The 25344-nt window shown below is 37.8% G+C and overlaps 3 protein-coding genes across 4 annotated transcripts in view; 1 reads left to right on the top strand and 2 right to left on the bottom strand.

Moving 5' to 3' along the window:
• The window catches only part of LOC108083304 (guanine nucleotide exchange factor DBS), an 83771-nt gene that overhangs the window by 37091 nt on the left and 21336 nt on the right, over positions 1-25344 (top strand). The window contains exons 7-10 of the mRNA XM_041775686.2: positions 215-335; positions 391-699; positions 761-955; positions 8242-8409. Of these exons, the coding sequence (XP_041631620.1) occupies positions 215-335; positions 391-699; positions 761-955; positions 8242-8409 (793 nt within the window). The remainder of the gene's footprint in view (positions 1-214; positions 336-390; positions 700-760; positions 956-8241; positions 8410-25344) is intronic.
• Positions 4123-7529, bottom strand: LOC138927881 (uncharacterized). Of its 2 annotated transcripts, none has more exons than XM_070283221.1 (2): positions 7430-7529; positions 4123-6735 (listed from the first exon to the last, which is right to left on the bottom strand). In XM_070283221.1, exon 2 carries the CDS (start codon positions 6479-6481, stop codon positions 5780-5782), a length of 702 nt encoding a protein of 233 aa, XP_070139322.1. In that variant the 5' UTR covers positions 6482-6735; positions 7430-7529; the 3' UTR covers positions 4123-5779. The 2 variants fall into 2 exon arrangements, with proteins under 2 accessions (XP_070139322.1, XP_070139323.1); XM_070283222.1 differs by having other exon boundaries at positions 4123-6701; positions 7430-7502.
• On the bottom strand, positions 10260-19804 carry Ir41a (Ionotropic receptor 41a). Its single transcript, XM_017169259.2, has 6 exons — positions 19593-19804; positions 19293-19540; positions 15695-15830; positions 11091-11710; positions 10912-11026; positions 10260-10858 (listed from the first exon to the last, which is right to left on the bottom strand). The coding sequence occupies exons 1-6, from the start codon at positions 19687-19689 to the stop codon at positions 10437-10439; spliced, it is 1638 nt and encodes a 545-aa protein (XP_017024748.2). The 5' UTR covers positions 19690-19804; the 3' UTR covers positions 10260-10436.

Raw genomic sequence — 25344 nt, 5'->3', positions numbered from 1 at the left:
CCTGACACAATAAATACTGACTCCTTTACGGCCCTACTGAAACCTGGCTAACTATCGATAGCCCTAATTCGTTCCGCGACATATATAATTATATCATGCTTTGAATACGTACAAATGTCAAATTCTACAGAATAGAAATGCCCATATATTAGGTTACGTACATATATGTATATTAATTTTAATGTAAACATGATGATTTTCGATTTTACCCTAGACTTCTTGTTCAACTAGAGGAAACAGAAAGACGTTTCGACGATTTTTGGCAGGCACACTGGGAATCTCTACAACAATGTTTGCATCTTCGGATATTCGAGCAAGATTTCCATGAAATACAGGTATAAGTTCCATAGCAAATACTTTTTTTCTTAATAATCTATCTTACAATTTAAGAACATATTTGATGGACATATGCAGTCAATATCTGAGATGACAGAAATTGGAGAGAGCGCCGAACGTGCCTCGGAACTTTTGAAATTAGCAAATGATCATTATAAAGTTTTTCAAGATGACACGCGACGGGCACATAAAGTATTATTGCTTGGACAAACTCTAATTAAATCACAAAAAATATATCCGTGGATAGTTGTTCAACCAAAGTGCGACGAAATAAATCGTGTTTGTGCATTAATCGAATTGCATCTTTGTAAAAGGTTAGATACCTTAGCTAAGAACCATGAACTAATGGAAAGAGTAGATAGCGTAAGTCGTCAAACTATTTTTACACTTGTTCAACAAAACTAAGTCGGCATGTTTATTTTAGGCTAACCAGTGGTGTGCCAATGGCGTAGAGCTTTTAGCATCCCAAAATATGGAAAAAAGCTCAGCCTCTGCAGACCTGGCCAAGCTACTGGATTTCATTGCTTCTGCATCTGATTTTAAATTATCAAGTCCAAAGGAATTCAAACAAATTTTTTTAGAAAGCACAACTCCAGAAACTAAGGCTTTAGTATCACAGGTAAGTAAATTTTTTTTTTTGTTATGTAAAGTTCGGTACGTTGAGGTAAATCAGTAAGAGGGAGCGCAGTTTTAAAGGGTCGTACGGAGGGAGTAATGTACTGGAAAATTATATAGCGCTAGGTGCAAAAAAAAAAAAACAGACTAGTCTTTCAAATATTTAAATTTTTTAATGTTCTAGTTTCCACTCGGAAGTGAATTTGAATTTGCGGATTTCCCTTTAACATAAGCGAATTTCCCTTGTTGATTTATGGATATTTCGTTAAATTTCCTCTTGGTACCTTTTGTTCCCAAAGAATATCAGCTGGCCGGTATAGGCAAACGCGATTGTTTTGCCTGAGTTTTGTTAAATAGCCCCCTTTTAGTTAGTATTTGTATTTATTAGTATTTTTATACCCAACGCAGTGAAGAAGACCTTTCCGACCCTATAAAGTATATATATTCTTGATCAGCATCAACAGCCAAGTCGATCTAGCCATGTCCGTCTGTCCGTCTGTCCGTCCGTCCGTCCATCTGTACGCAAACAAGTCCCTCAGTTTTAAAGCTATCTGAATGAAACTTTGCATATAGTCTTCTATATACTCTCACTGCTATATATGTTGGATCGGACGACTATATCATATAGCTGCCATACAAATTTTCGATACATTTTTAGAAAAAATATTATAACTTGACTGCTTTTCAAAATTTTTGCATCATTTTTGGGATATGGCCATTTTTATATTATTTCAGAATTTTGGTAAAAATTTTATGAAAATCGGACGACTATATCTTATAGCTGCCATAGGAACGATCAGGAAATTAATAGGAACAAAATTTTAACTTTCGTGCTTTTTAACGTATTTTCATCTACTCTGAGATTCTAGAACTTTGGTATAAATTTCATAAAAATCGGACAACTATGTATATCATATACCTGCCATAAAAACGATCGGTAGATGTACAGAAAATGTAAAACTGGGAATGTAAAACTGTAACTGTCAAACTGTAAACATTATAAGTATAGGTAAAATGTAATGAAGTAATATCTGCAAGGGTATACAAACTTCGGCGTGCCGAAGTTAGCTTCCTTTCTTGTTTTTTTTGTGTGAAATTGTGTCGGTATTTTGGTATATTTCACCCTGAGTTGTTTCGGTTTTTTGCTTTGCAATGCCAGAGTCGCAGCTGGACGCAGCCGATCCAAACGGATTCTGATTCAGGAAAGATACACGCAGTGCGTAGTCATAGTGCAGTTGCCGACTCTAGGTTCAGAAGTTATAGACAACTTTAGCCAAAAAAAGGTGAAAATAATGGACACCTGGCAGGTAGCGATTTACCTCTACAAGCCCACATAAATTATTCTTTTTTTTTAATTTGGATAAGAGTTAATGAATGTACCTGTCATTAAAAGAAATCAAGACCATTGGTTATTTAGTTTTTGTGCAATTATACCTGAAAGTCGACTAATTTACCTATTGTTTGTTGTATGACGCATACACGGAAAACAATTTCGACTTTGAATGCTCATATCTTCCACAAAAAAAATCTGAAATTTTGTTTGGTTGGAGATTCGGAATCCTTGGAAAATTTGTCGAATTTGTATGGTTTAAAACGATTTTGTGATTATGAATTTTCCTATTTTTTATCATCTGGGGTAGAAATTCGCCAAGTTTTCGTGTGCAATCTATATGCCAAATGCAAGAAATATCGAATATAAGAATGTAATGGTGACAACTCAAACTCGAGATGCTCTTTGTGAACTTTTTTGCTTAAGCATTTTTTCAAGTCATTCAATTCGCTCGGCGTTGCGTCACATATGAAACATTTACTAGTAGAGGTTTCAGTTAAAGCACTACAAACTTTCCCATCAACCACTGTTAACTGTTAACGATGTGTAATTGTAATACTTTTGTTTAGTGCTTTACATATATATGGCTCCAGAACAAAAATTTTACTTTTAAAATATTTTGCTTCATCTAAGACCAATTGCGTTGTTTCTTTTTGAAATGTAGATGACGGTCGAGGATTTTTCCAAATTACTTTGTGTTTCGTGGGAAAATTTTCTTGCGTAACTTGTTCCAGTGGTACATATGAAGTCACAAGCAAATTCGAATCATCAATGTTATTGTTTAATGCTTTCTGTTTATATTCGGAATGTCCAGAAGTGCCGTCAAATTCCCAATTACCAATTAAAATCAAGTCAGTAACGCTATTACCACCAGTGCACTCAAGGACATCAGCTTGAAGTTTTACAATTCGCAACGCCGTGTGATCCAACCAACTTTGCAGCCCAACTTCGGCTTCGGATTCGCTGACTCCGATATTTTTTGGATAAGTTAATGCCTTGGCAGCCAGAAGTTTTTCATAGCTTGGTAGTAAATTAAAGGAAGTCCTACTATTAAGAAAACTACGACAAAGCAAATATTAATGTTTACTTATATTTGTATCAAGGTAGAGTGACAAAACTTCGTCCACATTAAATTCGGTAACCGTTGGTTGAGATGAGTTGCATTAGTCGTGTTACATTATATTAGCCATATTTTCGTCAGTTTTTTACAGCTCAGAAATTTTACATCGTTATATCCGGTTGGAAGCTTCCATAAAATCTGTTTTTGGTCGTCCACGGTAAAAACTTTAAGATGTATATGGAGCACAGCTTAACAGAATTTATTTCTTTTTCCTTAATCCAATCAAATTGACTTTAACAAAAACTACAATCCTTTTGCATATGTATACAAGTCGCTTTGCTAGTTCACCCATGTCAGCAATAAAGCCGTTTTTTTAGATGTTCGCTTCTAGGTCTACAATCAATGTTTGTTTTCTTTCTAATGCGCTTCCCTTTTCGTCGCACCATAAATTGAAAATATAAAATCGTGAAAACACACACTTATAAGCAGAACCTATTCAAGTTTAATGCAAGGGAATATACAAAAAATAAAAACTATTAATAAATAAACAAATAGTTTTGGAAATAGAGCAACAGCACAACAAGTAACTAAACGAGAAAGCTAACCCTGAAAAGGTTAAGGGGGGTAAGGTTGATTCGGTGCAAAACGGGCCACTTAAGTTATAGGGAATCTCTCGAGTCCCCTCCAAATCATCATCCCCTTCCAATCATCCGATATCAAAAAAGTATATTGCATTTGTTAATGGATAAATGTCTCGAGGGACTCACGTAGCGTTTTTATTTGTTAAATTTGTTCGGATTTCTTATCAAAATTACAGGAAAAGCCCCCGATTTTAAACTACAAATATAGTAAAATTTAAAACAAAAATTAGAATAAGTAAAAAAAGTTATAAGTCAAATTTCAACCCGATTGGTCCAGTAAATTGTAAGTTAAGTTTTAAAAATGACATTTTTCAGGAGAGCGCTTTAATCTTTATGATGCTTATACATCGAACACCAAACAAAGTCCGTTTAACTACCCATAACATCGTTAATTTTGCTATGAGCGATGTAAAATTTTGACACAATAATTTTAAGATATTGGCATAGCTTGCAAATAACTGTCGACAGTTTTTTTCTTGTGCTCTCGTTGCGAGCACAACCGAACAAGTTCATACTCTCTCGCTCTCGCTCTGAGCAAGGGAGTTCTGCTGTCTTCATTTCTGTTTTCTGTTTAGCGCTTTTCGTTGAGTTCTTTTTACTTCGGTCGTTCAATGAGCAGTGCGTAAAGAGCGGGACGAGAAACGCTCGTACACAGAGCGCCAGCAAAAGACCAATTGACCGAACAACTCAGCGCAAACTGTCTTCACCTTTACTTTCGTTGTTGTTGCAATTAATATATTTCGTCTGCAAAACGAACGCTTGTGAATGTATACAATCACATATGCAAAGAAATAATACAATTTGATTAATAGAACAATTTAATTTTATTTTCAAATATTTTTGTTAACAAGTGTCATTTAGATTCCATATTCCATATAACAAAATGCTTTTCTTCACTGACCACGGTCTTGGAACAACAGAAACAACACAGAATAGAAAAAAACGAGTGCTCTCTGAGTCTTTTCGTAAAGAGTGAGAGAAAGACACTTATTTGCAGACAACTTGAAACTGTCGACAGTTATTTGCAAGCTCTGCATATTGGGCAGAAATTTTTTTAAACATTTGTTACCATAAAAGCCCGACAAACACATTGGCATACATAGGCAATGTATGATTCCGGATTTCGAAGACGTTGACTTTCGAATCCTATGTCACGGCTCGCACCACCGCCGTGTCTCCAAGGAAACGAGAGATGCTGTCCCTCATGGACTCGGCGCACTCCGAGCCACCTTCGGCTACCTCAAGGAGCAAATATCCTCTAGCTGTCCGACGCACCTTGTTATATAACTTGTGCCACCTGATCGGAGACCGTCCTTAACGCACTGCAGATGCGAAGAGCGGCCAGACGGTGTGCAGCATACAGCATGGTCGCTCAAGCTGCACTCGCCAGTAGGTGGTGATGACGTCAAACGTTGACATAGCCTTTCTAAAGCCGTATTGGGAATCAGAGAGGCCGCCTACCGCTGCGATGGCTCTCTTCAGTCTCGAAATTATAAGGTATTCCAGCACCTTGTCGGCCCAGTCTATCAGACATATGGCTCTGATGGTCATCCAACGGCTTTTCCGGTTTTGGCAGCAGGACAAGTCCCTGCTATTTCCACCTTGAGGGATAGAGCCCTTCTCAAATGCATTTCCCGAACAGCACCACAAAAAATCTGAGAAAAATCGCTAGATTGAGCGACCTGTTGGGAACACAGTCCGGGCCTGGCGCCTTCGCCACCTTAATCCTTGCCGCCACTACTAGAACGGGTAAGTGCCAGTCCCTGTGGCAAGCTCAGAGTTAGTCATCCTGGCCGTCTACCGGCCTTGGTGACTAGTGTCCTTTCTTTTAAGCTGCTCGCACTTGAAGTAATTCGCTGGGTTATGGCATGCTGTCGCCTTATGCCCTAATTGTCCACATTTAAAACAGGCCTTGCTTCTATCTACGGAGCTTTGGCACCTGAAACACTGGTGTTGAGGATTGAGCTCGTTGATCCTGCACCTAGTCCATCCGACCTTCACCTTGCCGAGTTTGTTGAATGCTCCTGCCAAGCCAGTAGGGACCGTAAAAGTTGCGACCTGGCTTCCTGTGGCCAGGGCGCATATTCCATTAATGATCACCGATTTAGGCGGGATGTTAGCCAGCTTGACAAGCGCATCCTCTAACTCCTCTTTAGTGGCCAGCTCGTCCAGATCCCATACCCGTGAAGAGACCTGGGGCGTCACCGTACGGATTGTGGCCCCAGCTCCCAGGGCTTTGCCAATTCTCTCCCTGAAGCCGCTGGCTTGGACCTGCGAGTTGAGCTTCATCTCCAGCAAAAGCTCTCCTTTTGCTGTCTTTCTAACTCTTGAGACGCTATAGCCGACTTCTTCCATCCTGGCATCCTGGGCACGAGTAACCAATCCGAGCACTTCACTGTAAAACGTCTCTGGAGGAGGGCTTATGATCAGCGCATCCTTTCTATGTCTTGTATGCCACTCACGCTGACCTGCTCTAGCATGGTCGCCTTTCTGCCACATCCAAAGATGCCCTCGGCGTTCCTACTCGGGTTTGATGGTTGGAGGCTACGCGCAATGGGGCGTTAATAGTCATTTCCCGGACCTCGGGGAGGTTCTAGCAGATTTATCAATGCTGTACGGAGTCCAGACTTGGGCTCTCTGACACCCACGATCCACAGTATCCGCTATCCGGCTGTGTGGGGGCCTTCCCTCCGGGTGACGTATCAGAGCTTCTTCATCCCTTGGGTTTAATATTATTATTTTTTTATCATGTACTATAACAAAAAATAAGTAATATATTCAGGCCTGTTCTAGTTTCCACTCGGAAGTGAATTTAATAACATTTACTGATTTCTCTTTACATAAGCGATTTCCCCTTGTTGATTTAGGGACTTTTTGTTAAATTTCCCCTTGGTCCCTTTTGTTCCCAAGAAATATCAGCTGTTTTGCTTACCTGCGTTTTGTTAATAGGGGGCTAATTGAATTTTAGACGCTCTAGCGTCCAACCAAAGTACGTTAATGGGTTACTAGTTCATATTTGAAATTTCAATCATCTGTTTTCGGCGCAGTACTGGAAATGTTCGATAATAAGTATAGAAAACTCAGGCGGATGTCAGCTGTTTTGTCCGTCCCAATTCACCCTTTGTGTAGCCTCTAACAATATCATAAAATTTTCCATAAATAAGATGAAAATCTCATCCTGCACTTGATTGTTGTGCTTAATTAATTTACTTTTTTTTTTAATTTTAAACAATCGTTGTACTAATTAAATTAAAGGGAAATCCGCAAATGTTATCAAATTCACTTCCAAGTGGAATCGAGAACAGGCCTGATAAATCAAGGGTGTTAGTATTAGCTAATTCAATTATGCAATAATGTTCCCAAAACCTCAACTCTAGCGCGTCTATAGAAACATTTATATTCATATATATGAGCTGTGCTCCACAAATAATTCAAGACATCATATACCTTTTTTTTTCCGTTACTTAGCTGCCGTAGGAATGATATGCCAATTTATAATTTAAAAAAAAAAACTGGTTGTTATATCTACAAGTTTTTTGCAACTCCAGTAATCTTTAAGAAAGGGTTCGGTTCAATTGTAAGCTTTATCAAACTTCGGAGTCGCGGAGTTTTTATACCCTTGCAGGGCATTATAATTTAAGTCTGAAGTTAGTATTTCCAGCCCTATAAAGTATGTACATTCTTGATCAGCATCTACAGCCGAGTCGATCTAGTCCCTCTGTTTTAAAACTATCTAAATGCAACTATGTCGGAACGAGACGGATCGGACAACTATAACATATAGCTACCAAAGAAACGATCGATTAATATTTGTAAAAAAATGTTAATTTAATTTTATAGAAACAATCGATAGATGTACAGAAAAATGTAAATCTGCGAGTGCAAAACTGTAACTGTCAAACTGTAAATATAATAGAATTAGGTGAAATGTATACATTAATTATATACATTTAATTATAATTAAACGTTGTTTTGTGTGTGTTTTCAGCATACATATATAGCTTTTTTATACGATTAAACTTTCTTGTATTCTTATTTTATCAAAACCAAAATTTTAAATGCTGTGTATAGGTATACAACTTTTATATATATCCTTTCATTTTTTTCTATTAGTTTGAGGAGAATGAAAAGATTCTTAATGATTCAATTGCAAACGGCAAGGGTATACAAACTTCGGCGTGCCGAAACTAGCTTCCTTTCTTGTTTTCTCTTGTTTTGTATTCAAGTTGCGTAACTACCTATTCTATAAATTCGTTTAGGTACTACAACGAATTGACGATGTATCTTTAATGTGCGATAAGCGTATAGCCAGTCTCAAAAAGTTAACATTGAAACCACCGCGGCCTGTACAGCAGGTTACCCCGGAACCGGCTGTACCTCTGCAACCCCTCGGAGGCGCTCCTCATTTTATGCTTAAGCCAATTAAGGTAAGATTGTTAATTCAAAAAATTACTCTTGTTCGCTGTTTAGTTATATACAATTTATTTAGCTGTTTTTTTTTATTTAAAGATGATGAAGAAAGGTTAGGAAATAAAAAAAAAACAACGATAAGCATGTATGTAAGATAAGTTGTCTTTCGGCCAAGCGCATACTTACTGCTGAGTCCTAAAATTACTGTTTATCTCTTATGCTCCACTTTCTGCTTCCGGTGGATCGATTACATATTTATTGTACAATTACCGTTCTCTAAACTCAAGCGAATGCATTCTTTTATGTTGGGTGAGTTAGTTCTTTAAGTATGTAGTTCATTTAAAATAATATTTTGAGATTTATAAAATATAGTAGCTTTAACTAACGACTGTAAAAAATACTCCCGAAAACGACTTAGTTATTATATATTTATAACCAATGTGGTCTTGGCGTGATACGATTTATTATTATTAAAACTAAGTACAGGAGCGGTAGTCTTAAATCATCACAAAGGAGTATGAAGTACTCATATCGTGCATCCGGGAACAAGATAACTAAGGAAAAGTCTTATCGACGCAAATATCAAGTCTTGTATATAGAATGATGATGAAGAATGCTGCAACGTTGTGAAAGGCAACTTTATGATATAGTCGTCTGATTTTCATAAAATTTCCGACCCTATTAAGCATAAACAGCCGAGTTTTTTTTTATAAAAATCGGGTTTAATTTTATAAATATCAGACGACTATGTCACATAACTGACTTAGGAACGATATTTCGAATACTCAGAAAAAAATTGAAAGCTGTAAATATAAGCCTGAAAATAAAATATGTGATAGGTTAGCTTATGAAAGTTGACATTACTTTGTTTTTTTTCCAGCATGTATAAATATTTATTTATTTACTAGTAAGCCCGGCAAACTCCGGTACGCCGCCTTCGGCTAATTATCCGTTTAATTGAAGTGCTCTTTGGTAAACCACATTTTTTGTGATGTGTTGTGGTTTATGGAATTATCTAGGGACCAAATAGCCCCTGGGATGTTAAAATCACCAAGAACTACTAAGTGGTCCCTATCCGAAATTCTTTTAGAGACCAACTGAATAGCGGAAAGATGGTTTCAATTAATAGGAAGTTCCGAGAATGGAGGAATGTAGGAACATGTCTGATAGGTCGATCTAGCTGGTATACTGTGAACACAGCTTGAAAAACTTCTGAGCTCAGAATAGTCCGTTCCTGGTAGGGAACTGGGGCTCTGAGAGGACAACTGTTGGGACCCTCCAGTGGACAAACAGATTTGGGCAACACCGGGAGCACCGTGTCTCCCGAGAGATATTCGGATACGGAATCTTTTCTAGCACTCGACGATCTCCGGATTCTTGAAATTTGTCCTGAGGTCGAAGGCTATGTCGAGGGAGGCTGCTGTTGAGAGCCTGCCACGCTGGTTGGAATCCGCCTAGATGATGCATACCAGTTGATCTTCGTGTGTTCACGCGTTGTCTCAATCGGGCATTTTCCCCTACTACATTCAATGGCGGATCCACAATTTTAAAAACTGATTGAATGCAATTAAATGATATTTAATTTAATTTTTGTTTATACCGCTGGGTAGTTTTTTTTTCACACTTCCTGTTAGCTTTATCTCCTGTAGAAAACTACTCTCGCCTTAAATTCAAAAATAAATAAATCAATACATTTATGTAAGTAAGTTAATTACTTTTTTTTACAAATTTTTAACTTTTTTTTTTAAATAGAATTCATATATATTTGGTTGCTCTAGTTTTATATTTGGTCTTCTCCTGAGTGCTTGCCTTGCGAAGGTCCTCAGGCCAAACATGGATCAGGATAACTGCTGTGTGTATGGTATTAAAATATGTTTTAGATAAAAAAAAGCTGTGTGGTTTGTTTTTTATATAAGCTTATAAGACATGGCAAACTCTCACTTATTTAACGCTGTTCCTCCTACAATATAAAAAGAAAAAGTAAATAAAAAGCGCTCGAAAATTGTCTTCTGTAGCTACCCCTTAAGTTGGGCTTATAAAAATATCAGATATAACTAAATCTTTCCAATAAAGAAGAACTTAAATTAAATTTTAGAAAATTTGTTAAAAGCACCTCGGCCAGGAAAGTGAACGTGCCTATAATAGAACCCAATAGCCAAACAAGAATAATTCCAGCAAAGTTAGACATTCCTAGGGTGACTGGACCAATGTCCTCTTGACTACCGGACATAGTGCTCTCGACTTGTTGTTGTATTTTTAAGTTTAAGTTACCGGCTACGACACGATATTCCCAGTATTTGTCGAATCCGGACGAGTGCCAATTGTAAATTAGTGAGTTGAACTGTCCTAGGAGTGGCCAAAGTCTCGGCACAAAAGCTACTGTGTACTGATAATAAAGATCATCCCTCATAATAATTAGCTGATCAATTGCTTGTGGGCCCAAGTAGTCCCCGATGGCAAAGTGACCTGCGAGATCATTGACATATAAGAGAATTCTTTTTAGTAGAGATTCTTCTTACCGAAGGGCAGACGTTCAACAGCAAAGCCAATGCTCACTCGCTGATCCTCTGCAAATCGAAGAAGCTCTTCATCCCCATAGATGTGAAAATTGTTTAACAAGTCATGGACTAAAGGCTGCGAAATAAATTTCGTAAGTTATATATGTATATATTAGAACCTTAAGTGTAAAAGAGCTCACGTCATCAGAACCACGTATGGCTGACACCCATGCCTCAGAATTGGCGGCCCATTGTAATTGGTGAGAGCGTAAACGTTGCACAGTGTCAGCCGCTTCGTCCAAGCTGGGAATGGTTAATATACTGGCAAGGCCGCCCCCATATATGCTGGTAATAATTAAGTCGTTAAGAAAACAAGCAAAAAGGAGCACACGGACTGTAATTGAATGTGCTTTGCTATTTCCAGATTGTGATATTAAAAGTTTATAGGTAGTTGACATTCCGAATTTCGCACAGTTCCACCATCCAACGCGTTCGCTTGGTGTCAAGTACAGTTGCTGCTCGCTCCTATATGCTAGAATCAAACCCACTGTTTCTATACATAAACATAAAAACACCGCAGACCAAAGAGTTGCTTGAAAAGGTTCCAGTGGGATATACCAACCAGCTAGTCGCATCGGTATAGGAACTAGGCATGTTATGCCGGATCGTACGAGGTACATGGAGAGATCTAGGTATCTGTAGTCCTCGAACCACGAGTACATAGCTCCAATGCAGACATCTGCTTTGTTTTTAATGATCATACCTAGTGCACCATCCCCAGAGATATTTGGATAAATGGTACCCCAGTCGTTGGCGTCAGCTATAATAGGAAAATAAGTAAATAAGAAATTTATTTTTAGTTTTGTATTTCAATTATGTATGTAGCCAAAGATATATATATGTATATATACATATGTATACTATAATAATGATGTGTTTAAACTAAAATATAAAATTAATGCAAAAATAAGTAAAATAATAATAATAATACAATTAATTTTCCTTTCACACTAACGATGTGGGACGTACACCTGCTGACCAAAACGAACACCGGACACATGGTCAAAATACATGGGAATTCCTGATCTGCCAATAAGTTTTTATACCTAATACCTATATTTTAAAACCGATTTTGTCGGATCGCTACCGCGCTGGAAGCAGTGATTAGGGGTGTTGCTTCTGAATGCATTCTTTCAGTTGATAAAACTCGCACCAATATGTCGCGCTATCGTAATTGTATTTGCCAACATTTACTTCTTCCGCTAAGATTGCTCTCTTACATCGGTACACCACAATTGTTGCAGTTTCTCTTAGCTGCAAGCTGTCTTTTTTTAAGAGGAGGCACGATCGGTTGTTTCTATTAGAGTTATTCATCCAGTGGCACTCAACCTACCACCTATGAAGCATATAGGGGACGCCTCAGGGACCCACAATTAACGCATCTTGTCGAAAGCTTAATGGCCTGAAATTGAGGTGGTTTATGTGCGCGACAACCATCGTAGTACACGGTTGGAAGCTCAGTGGTACTCAACTGTGAATGCAGGATGTCTTTTATGTGACCTACATTCGATTGCTCCCTGTATGGGGTGGTGATTTTTAGAAATCCGCCCCGGTTGCAAATGCAAGCGCACCAATCTGAAGTTCGGCTGGACAATTAAGCGCCTTAAAGAGATCGAGACGGGGCACCTATATTTCACGTATATTTATTTACTATGTTTTTTAAAAATGGTTTTAAATTTTGTGAAGATCGGATTACTTTATACAATATCATAAGTCAAGTCAAAAAGCCAATTTGTATGAGAAAACAAATGAACAAAAGTTCAGAGCTTTTAAATATATTCATTTTCAGTCTCTCATGTTATAGGGTCTTCCCACACAACATTAAAGCACATTCAACATCCGTTGAACAAATGTTCCATAAGGTTTTGCCGTTCCGAATTTTCCCAAATGGACCGGCGTTAGTTCAACAAAAATCTAATAGGGTCTTCCCACACAACATTAAAGCGCATTCAACATCCGTTGAACAAATGCTCCATAAGGTTTTGCCGTTCCGAATTTTCCCAAATGGCCCGGCGTTAGTTCAGCATTAAAATCTAACCACGGTTTGTTTGGCGATAGTTAGGCGATAGTTCTTCGGTGCAACTCTGATTCTTCTTCTTAATTTGACCATTCACCACGAAAATGTAAACAAACTTGGCGAGGAACAAATGAGATATGAAATTTAAAATGTGGCGCCAAAGCTACAAGAATGCCCAAAATAGTTGTTGGCGTTTTTTTTGTATATTCTTGCCCCAATACGTCCCCAATTGTTACTATTTAATATAAACCGCCTACCTCTACCTTATTTTAAAGATTTTGAATGCCTATACCACCTATAGACACTCTTCGGGGAATTTGCTCTTTGTTAGAGAAAAATCATTAGAAAAACTAAAATTCCATGTCATTTAATTCATTTAAATTTAGTGCGGATAAATTCTGACGCAATCTGTGCCTTTTGCTGTTGTACAACAGCCAAAATAGTTGGTAAATGCTCCATTTCAAATTTGCAACTGCCAATTCGACTGCCTTTGTTTACGTTTTCATGGGCTACAGCTGATCGGTCAGCTGTTAGGATGTTGAATGTGCTTTGACGTTGTGTGGGAACACGAGTTTCACATTTGTGAAAAATCCCAAACGTTCCTCACAAATGTGCTGTGTGGGAAGACAGTATTAGGGTTATTTATTGCATTTGTCCCAAATCCATATTTTTAGTGATCTTATTGCTAACTAGAAGGGTATTAAAACTTCGCCGCTACAGAAAAAGCCTGTTTTCCTTATTTATTTATTTTAAGTTAATATTATTTTAAAGTTAATCATGCCTGCTCCGGTAATCGAAAGCGGCAAGATTTTTTCGTTTTCGTTTTTGAAAACAAGAATTGGTGCTCCGGTTATCGAAAGCGAAAGAGTTTTTCGATTTGAATGAAAAGTAAATGGCTTTTTTATATAAAATCAGATCTTATTTACAAAAGGAACAAAATAGGTTACTCAGTGGTCTATTGATATTACTTCCACACCACCACAAGAGCATTCTGGCAGGTAATTATTTTATAAAAAATTTATTTCTGACCCCACCTCAGATTTGACAACAAAATTTTGTTCAACAAGAATTCTCGTTTTCGCGATAGGTCGATAAGTTCATCACAAAGAGTTATCGCCAAGGTTGCAATATTGTCGGTGGAATAACACAGTCAGTTAAAAACACGTATAAAATATAAATGAATACATTAATAACTTTAAAGGAGAGCCAAAATTGTTGTTTGTAAATAATGCTATTTAATTTGATTGCTTAAATGGTCAAAGTTGACCAAATAATTAATTGAGATCACCGTAATTAAAACTGTGAAAAATGTGGCAGCATCTTAAATGCCTAAATTTGCTTAACTCCATAATTGTTTGCCTTTTCCCGGCTTTAAAATAAGCAATCGCAAATATAAAAGGCAGTTCTTCACGTTGTCTGCTTTTTACCAAAAGAACAAGTCAAGTGCTTGAGCAATAAGAAACGAAGAGAAAACGAAACATTCCGATAGCAAAAATTTTTCGAAAACTGGAGCAGCTAAAAACAAAATCGTACGATTTCGCCCAAAACGAAAACGAAAAAATTTTACGATTACCGGAGCAGGCCTGAATATTATTTTTTGCTTGTTTTGTTAATTAGATAGATAGTGAGTTTAATCAAACCGAATATTGGACGACTTTGCCCTAATTCTGTCATACTGTCAACGATCGAAAAATACACATTTTTTCGATATTGACATGTATTGTTTACCATAAGTAGGATTTTGTACAGATTCAAACATAAGATGTCTACAATGCGCTTTTACGCAAAGACATGCAGGCCTGCTCCGGTAATCGTAAAATTTTTTCGATTTCGTTTTGGGCAAAACGAACCGTTTTCGTTTTTAGCTGCTCCGGTTTTCGGCAAATTTCTGCTATCGGAATGTTTCGTTTTCTCATCGTTTCTCACTGCTCAAGCAGCTAACTTGTGTTGTTGGTAATAAGCAAACAACGTAAAGTACTGCCTATTATATTTACAATTTCCCTTTTTCTAAGCAAGAAAAAGGCAAAAAATTGTCGATTTAAGCAAATCTAGGCACCTAAGATGCTACCACACTTTTCACAGTTTTAATTCCGGTGGTCTCAAATAATTATTTGGTTAATTTGGACCATTTAAGTAATAAAATTAAATAGCATTATTTATAAACAACCATTTTGGCGGTCCTTTAAAGTTATTAATGAATTCATTTATATTTTATAAGTATTGTAACTGGCTGTTTCGTTCCACCAACAATATGGCAACCTTGGCGATAACTTTTTGCGGCGATCTTATCGACCTATCGCCAAACCGAGAAAACTGGTTAAACACGGCAAAAATTTTGTTGTCAAATCTGAGGTGGGGTCAGAAAATTTTTTTTTATTAAATAACTACCTGCCAGAATGATCTTATGGTGGTGTGGAATAAACATCAATAGACCACTGAGTAAACTATTTTTTTCCTTTTGTAAATAAGACCTAATTTCATATAAAAAAAAGCCATTTACTTTTCATTCCGGCCAGAAAAAGGTGCCCGTGTTTCAAATCGAAGGAATCTTTCGTTTTCGATTACCGGAGCACCAATTTCTCGTTTTCAAAAACGAAAACGAAAAAATCTTGCCGTTTTCGATTACCGGAGCAGGCCTGATGTTTTTCAAACGTTTAAAAAAAATTAGTAAATAATATAACACAAATAAATATAGTTATGTTTGAGGTTTATTGATTATTTACTTACATGTGTCGATTTGAACTCTGCAGTTATATCGTTCACAGAAAGTTAAGACAATGCGAGTTTCAGTACCATCGATATAGACATTCCTGAGATCTGAATCCTCTGGTACATTTATATCGCGAGCATTGGCGTTAGTGCTCTGTGGATGTAGAAGGTCAAAGGATTAAGTTTTCAGTTTGTCCATTTTGCCTTTTTATATTCCTTAATCCTAAATTCCCTTCTTAAACCATTCTTTCTACCGATTATATTTTTTTCAGCGGCTATAAAGTAGGTATATAAAAGCCGCAAACTAGTCCCTTAATTTTAATGCTATCTGAATACAAGTTTGCAGATATTCTTCTTAATATTCTCACTAGTGTATAAGTCGGAACGGGCGGAATTAGACTAATTATCATAAAAGTGTCATAAAAACGACCAAAGAAATTTTAGAACAAAATTATAAGTAATCATGTTTTTCAACATATTTTCTTCTAGTTTAAGATATGACATTATTTCAGAAAACGCTATCATATGACATATACATAGCTTCCATAGGAATCAGCTGTGAACGTAAAACTGTTACTGAAAACCTGTAAATGTAATATATAATGTGTTGATACTGAGTCCTACCTTTTCCGCCCACTTACATATCTTGTTTCCATGATCGAGCTGAGGGTCGATAATTATGCTTATGTCATCCGCATAAGCTGTACCCTTTGTCTATTCTTCCTCCGAAGTGAACGGAAGTGTTTTTTTCTTGCGGTCTCGACTTGTGCAGAATTTGCCTTAAAAGCCACCGGGACTTATTAACATTTCATATTTGGTGTTTTTAATAGTTCCCGTTTACTTCGCGTGTGCATGCAACTTTTCTACAGTAGTAAGTCACTAAAATGTCTTCTGATATGGTCTGCTTCTCAAAAACATGTAAGACAAGAATGGAAGCTAACTTCGGCACGCCGAAGTTTGTATACCCTTGCAGTTTGCAATTGGATCAATAAGAAATGAGCTATTCTAGCTAAACTAATAGAAAAAATAAAAGGAAATATATAAAAGTAGTATATTTAAACATAGCATATAATAATTTGGCTTTGATATTTATATTATAAATTTAAATACTGAAAACACGTAAAAATCGTTGTTTCATTACACTTTACCTATACGTATTTTGTTTACAGTTTGAGAATTAAAGTTTTACATTTTCTCTACATCTACCGATCGTTTCTATGGCAGTTATATGATATAGTCGTCCGATTTTCATAAAATTAAAAGCGAAGTTGGCCATATCCCCAAGATGATAAAAATATTTTTCTAAAAATTTTTCGATCATTTGTATGGCAGCTATGATATAGTCGTCTGATCCGGCCCGTTCCGACATATATAGCAGTGAGAGTATTCAGAAGACTATATGAAAAGTTTCATTCAAATTTCTTTAAAACTGAGGGATTAGTTTGCGTAGAAACGGACAGGTGGACAAACGGACATGGTAAGATTGACTCGGCTGTTGATGCTGATTAAGAATATATATACTTTATAGGGGTTTACTGCGCTGAAAACTTCTGACTGAAATTATAAGGCATAGCGACATAAGTCCGCGCGACATATCTCCGCCGAACTAGAAACGACATATCTCCGCGCGGAGTTATGTCACTTTAAAACGACATAGCTCCGCGCGGAGATATGTCGTTTCTAGTTCGGCGGAGATATGTCGTTTTAAAGCGACATAACTCCGCGCGAAAATACAGTGACGAACTTAATTTTTGGCACAGTTAGCATGTCTGACTTTGGAACCCTTTTTTCCATTAAACATAGCAATATTTACATTAAACAATTTTTATATAAATATATTGATCAATTTCCAACTAAATGAACTTAATTTTATCCTTGTATATCATTCCAATAATTTATAATTTTTTTTTTTTTTTTTTTTTTTTTTTTTTTTTTGATATATTTTCGCCGGAAACGTTCAGTGCCATCTAAACTTTACCTGGCGTTTAAGAGGTTTTGTAATATGGTACATATTCCTATGGACCTAGACTACCTTTATAAAAATTAAAAAACTGTCACATTTCCCTGAACAAAATTATTGGCACACCGAACTAGTGATGCTGAAAACATCGATGCATCGAGCATCAAGGTTTTTTATAGCGATGTTTCCGATGTTTTCGATATTTTTGTTGATATCGATGTTAACCGATGCATCGATGTTTGACGAAACATCGGTCTCTGATTCAACAATATTTAATATTTATTTATGAGTCTATGGATAAATGGGCCTATGGATAACATCATACAAATTTTTAACTCCGCCGGAAAAAAAGCGACATAAGTCCGCCCGAAAAATGTACCGGGCGGAGATATGTCGTCGGACTTATGTCGCTATGCCACCCCGACCCAGTCCCAGAGTAGAACGCTAGAGGATTATGCCCCCTCGTCCTGGTTTGCGGCTGTCCGGTAGGGAAGATACCGATAGTTCCGCCAGAAGATAGGTTATTCGGACTCGAAAGTCATCCACGAGGGGATGTGTCCGGACTTGAAAGTCAACAGACCCCCGTTATTGTTGGACTCGGAAGTCAACAGAACAAAGTTGATGTCGGATTCGAAGCACAGAGAGACTTGTTGTTGGACTCGAAAGTCAACACAGAAAATTGTTCTTGGACTCAAAAGTCAGCACAGAAAATGGTTGTTGGACTCGAAATCAGCACGAAGAAGTTGTCGTTGGACTCCAAAGTCAGCAGAGGTTCGGACTTGAAAGTCGGCGCGGAGATTCGGACTCGAGAGTCAACAGAGCAGTTCGGACTCCAAAGTCAGCAGAGTTTCGGACTCGAGAGTCGGCCATTGGGCTCGAAAGTCATCACAGAGAGATTCTAACTACGATTTATTTATAGGAAAAAGTGACTTCGCTGCTAACTACTGAGGAGCTTAACTCGACCCAATCGCAGTCGGCTGCTAAGTGAATTCTCCAGTGTCGTGGCCCGCTTTATATAAGCCCTGACGATGTTTCAGTGTGCCCAGAGTCTTGTGCGGATCCTGCCCTAATAGTGTGGCCAGCCTCCGATCGGTCCAGTGGGACCCTCAGCTCATTCAATTCCAATGTTTTTCATAATATCGCCGATCCATTTTTCTATATCGCTAATGTTCCTATTCCTATTTTATTCTAGTTCTTACTAATAGTCATTTGTGCCCGTATACGTGTCACAAACTAGGCTATCAACGAAAAAACATTTTTTTTAACATTATTTACTGATTTACGATTTACTGATGACATGCCCATGTTAATTTCATCAGTAATTTGTATGGACTGTTATCGATCATCAACAGCACCGACCTATATGTTGATGAGGTATTTTTGGAAATCGACTTTTTAACACCTGTAAGTTATGTCCTCTACTCTCATGGTACCAGTTGGGTAAATGTGCAGTTATGTAATCATGTATTAAGTAATATACGAGACATCGTTTATTAAGAATCCCACAATGGAGTATACTCCACTGTAGTTTTTTACTCGTCATAAAAGCGGCCCAGTTCGAACAGAGAACTTAACGTAATTTTATTCTAATCGAATAATAGGGTCTCCTACACCTTTTAAACTCTATATTATAATTTAATATTATAATAATCTTACTTGTTTAATAACGGTGTATGGAGGGTAGTTGAACCCAGCAATTGTGACTTCGCGTCCCTTCAAATCCTGAAGTTTGTCCGGGAAAAGAGATTTTCCATCCTGAAATCTTTGTTCGGAGACATAGTATCTATCAAGAAGTCTTAGCTGCGCTGGATTTTCTGCTCTGGGTCCCACATATTTGTTGGTCTTAATGTCGAAAACAGTACCGGTTGCATAGTCTCGTACAACAAAAAGAAGGTTTGCTTGGTCTGAAATAAATTAAAGAAAGGCGGTGAAGAAAGGGAGGACTATAATAATTACCCTCGAAAAACGTTCTTTTGCTCAGCTCTTCTTTGAACTCGTTTGCATTATATGCGAAAACGAATTTGTTATATAAGGATCGCCATATTGAATACATTGAAGCCTTGGTAAAAGCATCCACAAAACGGATAATATCAGGACCAAATACAACAAATGCCTGACCAATGACAATACGATCAAACGATTTACATAAAGTTATACAACAAAATAATATAACGTTTTACCTGACAGTGTGTAACCTCAATGGATATTGTAATTTTAAGCAGAAGCTCATTACCATTTTCGTCTTGCAAGTTATCCTCCTTTAATCCTGCATTCACCACATCCCGATCAAATGCTTCGCTTAATGATTTTATATTTATTAATACTAAACTTGTATATTGTTCAATTTGTTGGAGTTGGATCACAAATTTCTCATTTAAAAAGATGCAGACTGTACTTTCATTCAGATGTCTTCCAACTAAATAGGATACTAAGATTAACCGCATTCCTAAAAGAATTTTAATACTTACTTATAGCAGTTATAACAAGAGACCAACCTTGGTCGATTAAAAGCATTTTGATTTTACAATGCCGTAGTTTGATATTGAAACTACCACCTTCAATTTGAAAGTGAAGCCTAAATGCGGTCTAAGAATTATACCAACGTCAATTTTGGATTCCTTAGCAAACAAATTAGCCAATGGAATAATTGACAAGTAAACAGCTTTAAAAATTCTTCTGTTGTATTAAATTCTTAAACAGTATATATATACATATACTGCATATGTTGTGCCTTTGAGTTAAGAATAAATGCACTTAGAGAATTTCATGAATCCAAGTTAAGGAATAAATCTAAGTACATATAAAATTTATCCCGAAACTGAAATAAACTAAAAACTGTAATTCTGAAAGTATGCAAAATAAACTTTTAAAAATCAACAAAGTTAGAATTCCGGAGATAGCTATTTATAGTTTCGTTTTTCGGCCAGTTCTGATTTATCTATTTACCAAAAATTTTTATATTTTCATCTTATTGGAAAAATGTTTAATACTTTGTGGAATATTATTTATCACACCCCTGCAGACTATTAAAATTTTAGTCAGAAGTTTGCAACGCAGTAAAGAATATATTTCCGACCCTATATAGTATATATATTCTTAATTAGCATAAACAGCCGACTCTTCAGCAAACTAGAAATCGGTGATCCGGTTTTCGAAATCGAACGATTTTTTAATTTAAAAAGCGGGCACCTTTTTCTGTCCGGAATAAAAACTATGGCTTTTTTATATGAAATCAAATCTTATTTACTAAAAGAGAAAAATAATTTACTCAGTGGTCTATTAATGTTTATAAAATAACTACGTGCCAGAATGATCCTATGGTGGTGTGGAATAAACATCAATAGACCACTGAGTAAACTATTTTTTAAATAAGATCTGATTTCATATTAAAAAAAAACAATTTACTTTTCATTCCGGCCAAAAAAAGGTGCTTGTTTTTCAAATCTTCAAAATCTTCCGTTTTCGGAAACCGGAGCACCGATTTCATCAAAAACGAAACGTTATAATGGTTATTATATTAGATATTTCAAATCTAAAATATATACAACTTTTATAAATTTGTTCTATTAATTTAAACAATTGCAAACTGCTTGGGTATACAAACTTCGGCGTTCCGCAGTTAGCTTTCTTTCTTGTTATTCATGGTTAACTAAATCTTTATAAATCTAACAGAAAATTAATTAATTAAATTTGACTAAAAAATAAATCCTAACCATATTAATTCGTTTTAAAGTTATTAATTAATGCCACAGAAAATGATCGTTGGCCGCATAATGCGTTATAGCTAAGATTTTGGTGCCACCTACGAAAAATGTATGACATTTCAAACGCATTAACAAACTCCATCTGAACCCTCCCCGACGCACTATGGGGTTTTTGACCAGTTTTTGTGGCATTAATTAATAACTCGGTCAGTTTTGGAGATATCGACATGAAACTTTACCAATCATCATTATTTGATCCTAGCCACATAAAGTATGAAAATCGTTCGGATCAGGAAACTATTTCCTATAGCTCCCATAGGAACGATCGGGTAAAAGTAAAGATAAATTAAAGAAATTTTGGGAGCTTATATTTGTTGCTATTTTAACACGATATAGCAATCGGACATCGCTTTCCCTAGGAACTAAAATATCCAAAAGACCGGAATTCAGTGTTTTTCCATACAAACAGCTACCAAATTGGCGTTGAAAACAGTGAGGTAATCTAAGAAAAATTCAAATTGCACCAATAGTGCGGTCAAGTGCACAATAAGACAAACTGATTTTTGCTCAGAATTGACAACGCTACAACATCCACTTGGACGCAGTGAAAACTAATGCGAACTTCTATTTCAAAACTCTTCCCAAAGTTGAAATTTGTTTCTCAAAATTCAGCTTAAGGTGCATTTATAAAATGACAAAATGTCAGTATAAACACGCACAATTTAAACAATTAATACATTTAACATGTAGTTAAAACCTGTGAAATCAGTGTTCATTAGTTTTTTCCTTTGCAAATGGTGTCTTACACGAATAGTTTAATTTCAAAGATCACTTCCTAAAAATTACAAACTTAGCAGACGCGCTTTCGGATGCAACAGCTCTGTTGCTAACATATGCTGTTAAGTATTAACATTTTGAGTATGAGGGAATAACAGTTCCATGTTTTGTTAATACAATCCCAATATTTTCTTTTTAATTAAAGCACTTTTAAAAAATGATTAAATGCAACATAAAGTGGTCAAAAACCCCATTGTGCGACGATGCCGGCTGGGCACTGCCCCGTCCGCGATAATACAGCAAAGGCTACGGTTCAATTCCTTCTGCCCAAAAAGCCGAAAAATGTGAACCATTAGCCATGGCTGGGAACTGGGTGGTACCCCCGAAAAAGAAACCATTTTGGAGGGTTTAAAGGAAAAAATCAGGGCTGGGATGTTAGCTCAAACGTCGGTGGAAGGCGTCACCGCTACCACCGGCGGGCACGGGGGGGAGGCAATCCTCTCTGCTTGTCGCCAGCGGTTACACGGTCATGTCAGTTGCAACGCTACTTCCGAAAAAACGATTAAGGGGAAGTTGAGCCGCTCACGTGCCATAGTCGATACAGACTCGGACCTTGAGAGCGTGCAGCTCTCCAAAGAGAAGGAAGAAAGACTCACCGAAACCAGGCACCAGCTCCCAGCGCAGGGACGGGCCAAAGCGGTCAAGCGAGGGAATGAAGGCCAAGGCGCTGTACAAGGCTGCCCTCCCCATCAAGAATCGGTTCCAGGAAAAAGCCGCCCTATCCCCAGTGGAGAAGGTAAAGCTTAACTGGGCCGAGGAGAAGATCGCTGAGTGGAGGCTTCACTTCGCCAAACTCCCCCACATGATATCGACAGCCAGATTCGCCAACAAGGTGGAGGAGACGCTTGCCAACAAAAGGCAACGCTCAGCCGAGAGCGCCTGTATGGAAGAAGGCAGGCCCTCCCAAAATGGCGAAAAACCAACAAGACCAACAAGACCCCAAAAGTCAGTGAGGTGACCAAACGACATTTGATCGTGGCACTCATTGACAGAAGCGATGAAGCCGGCAAAATGACCGAGGCGCGGTGAAAGATGGTGCATGCGCGGCTCGTTGAGTCATTGAATGCACGGATGGAGGAATATCCCGAAGCTCCCATGCCCACCTTTGATGGTGGTGGGTGGCTAAATGGTGTCAGAATGGTGTCTAAGTGCATGGATGACCCGACGAGAAAGTGGCTGACGCAAGCGGTCGGCCAGTTGGAGGCGCATGGGAGGGTGCCAAGCTGAAGCTGGTGCACCAGGAGCTATTCCCATCCATTCCAAAGGCGAAGATACTCTTTCCCATCGCAATCCAAGGGGACCTGGCGCTGAAGCTGCTACAGCGTCATAATCCGGTTATACCAACCGCGGACTGGAAGGTTCTGCGACATCACCCATGGAGGGTAGTAAAGTGCAGTCCTCCAGATAAACAAGGAGGCAGAGGACATCCTCTATCCCAGATACGGGAAGGTGGTGTGGGCCATGGGTAGCTTATACCTGCGCCTCAAAAAGCACCATCCCGGGGATAAGGATGCTCACACCCTCAAGGCAGGCTACGTGCTGCATCTTCCGCGGAAGGACTGCAGAATGTTAGTGGGTATTCCGACAACCGACAACGCCAAATGCCGGAAATATGATAGATCCGAGGCAACCGAAACCTTGGAGCATCTCATTTGCAAATGTCCGGCTCTAACGAGGGCAAGAATGAGATACATAGGCTCTCCGGTTTTGGCATCGCTAGAAGATGCCTCCAGGAGGAAGCCAGGCGAGCTCCTTGCCTTTGCGAAAAACACCTTGATATTCAAGGATCATTAAGTACAGCTTTGCTAATTTTGCTAATATATGACTTCAACACATTATTTCCCTTCGTAAAGCTGGTGGAAATTATCAGGTGTTTCCCGTTTACTTAAACTGTAAATGATAACTGGTTCTTCTCAGAAATGCAGCTAGGAACTTATCACGTCGTCACCTCACAACCTCGACCACAAATAAACCTATAGGACGCTCAATACCCCCGAACCTAGGAGTGCATACCACCAGTATGAGCCAGTCTCACTGTTAATAACCTTTGCCAACTGAAGCAAAGAAGTAGTAAGGAATTTTGGCGTCTGGCCAGGAAGCAGATACAGCCAGAGGCTTAGTCTTGCGGAGCACTTCAAACGACCCCTTACGTCAACAACCCAGCTACCGAAATCTCTTATGCACTCCCAATGTATACGGATGATAACTTGGACAGACAGAGAGGTGAGAACGGAGTTTTACAAGCATGCGACGCCTCAGTGTATTCAGATGTCGACAGCGGCCTTCAACTACTTTTGTTTACTGATTGCACCCCTAGTAGCTTTAAGGAAATCATAATATGCTCAATTTCTAACAAAGGAGACACCTTAACAGTTGGCAATTACTGAGGAATATCTCGTCTGAATGCGTCCATAAAACTGCTTGCGTATATGTATACTGCACAGACGGCTTACAGCTAACCGAGTACTCAGCGAGTTCCAGTTCGGTTTACGGAAGAATTGTTTGATGGTTGACAGGTTAATCGTTCTCTCCTCAATCGCAAAGACTTATCTCAGTAAAAATAGTGGATATTTGTGGATCTCAAAGCTTCACTCGAGACGATATACCGTCAAAGCCTCTCAAAACTCTCCGAGTGATTCCAAATAATACAGGTTACAGGACTAAAATGGCACCATCATAGGAACCCTATGGTACTTCTTGCCTTGTATTTTTAATGTAGTTTCAAAATTACGTCCATAGGATGCAAGATCCAAATTTTAGTTGCCCCAAATGACGTCATTTGGAAGCTAGAATTAATTTTGAGTATCTTATGCAAAATAATTTTGCATTATCTGAATTGCGCGATATAAAACACGGCTACGTCGACAAGGCGCATTTATACTCTTCCCTGCTCTGAGGTTTAACTAAAAAAAAAATCAGCTGATTCGGTTTAGCCGTTTTCAAGTTCTAACCGTATTCGAAATAGACAATCCATCGCGGACAAACATCGTGACACGTGATTGATATATATTAGGTATATTAGATATTTTATACCAAAAATATAGTGTTTATGTACGACTTAAAAATAATGCTTATGAAATTTAATCCAAACCAAATAATTATATGCTATGTATAAATATATATATTTTATATATCTCCTGTTAGTTTTTTCATTTATTTGACCAAAT

Source organism: Drosophila kikkawai, chromosome 2L, assembly GCF_030179895.1.
Source record: "Drosophila kikkawai strain 14028-0561.14 chromosome 2L, DkikHiC1v2, whole genome shotgun sequence".
Classification (NCBI taxonomy): domain Eukaryota; kingdom Metazoa; phylum Arthropoda; class Insecta; order Diptera; family Drosophilidae; genus Drosophila; species Drosophila kikkawai.
This window is presented reverse-complemented; position numbering and strand designations above follow the sequence as displayed.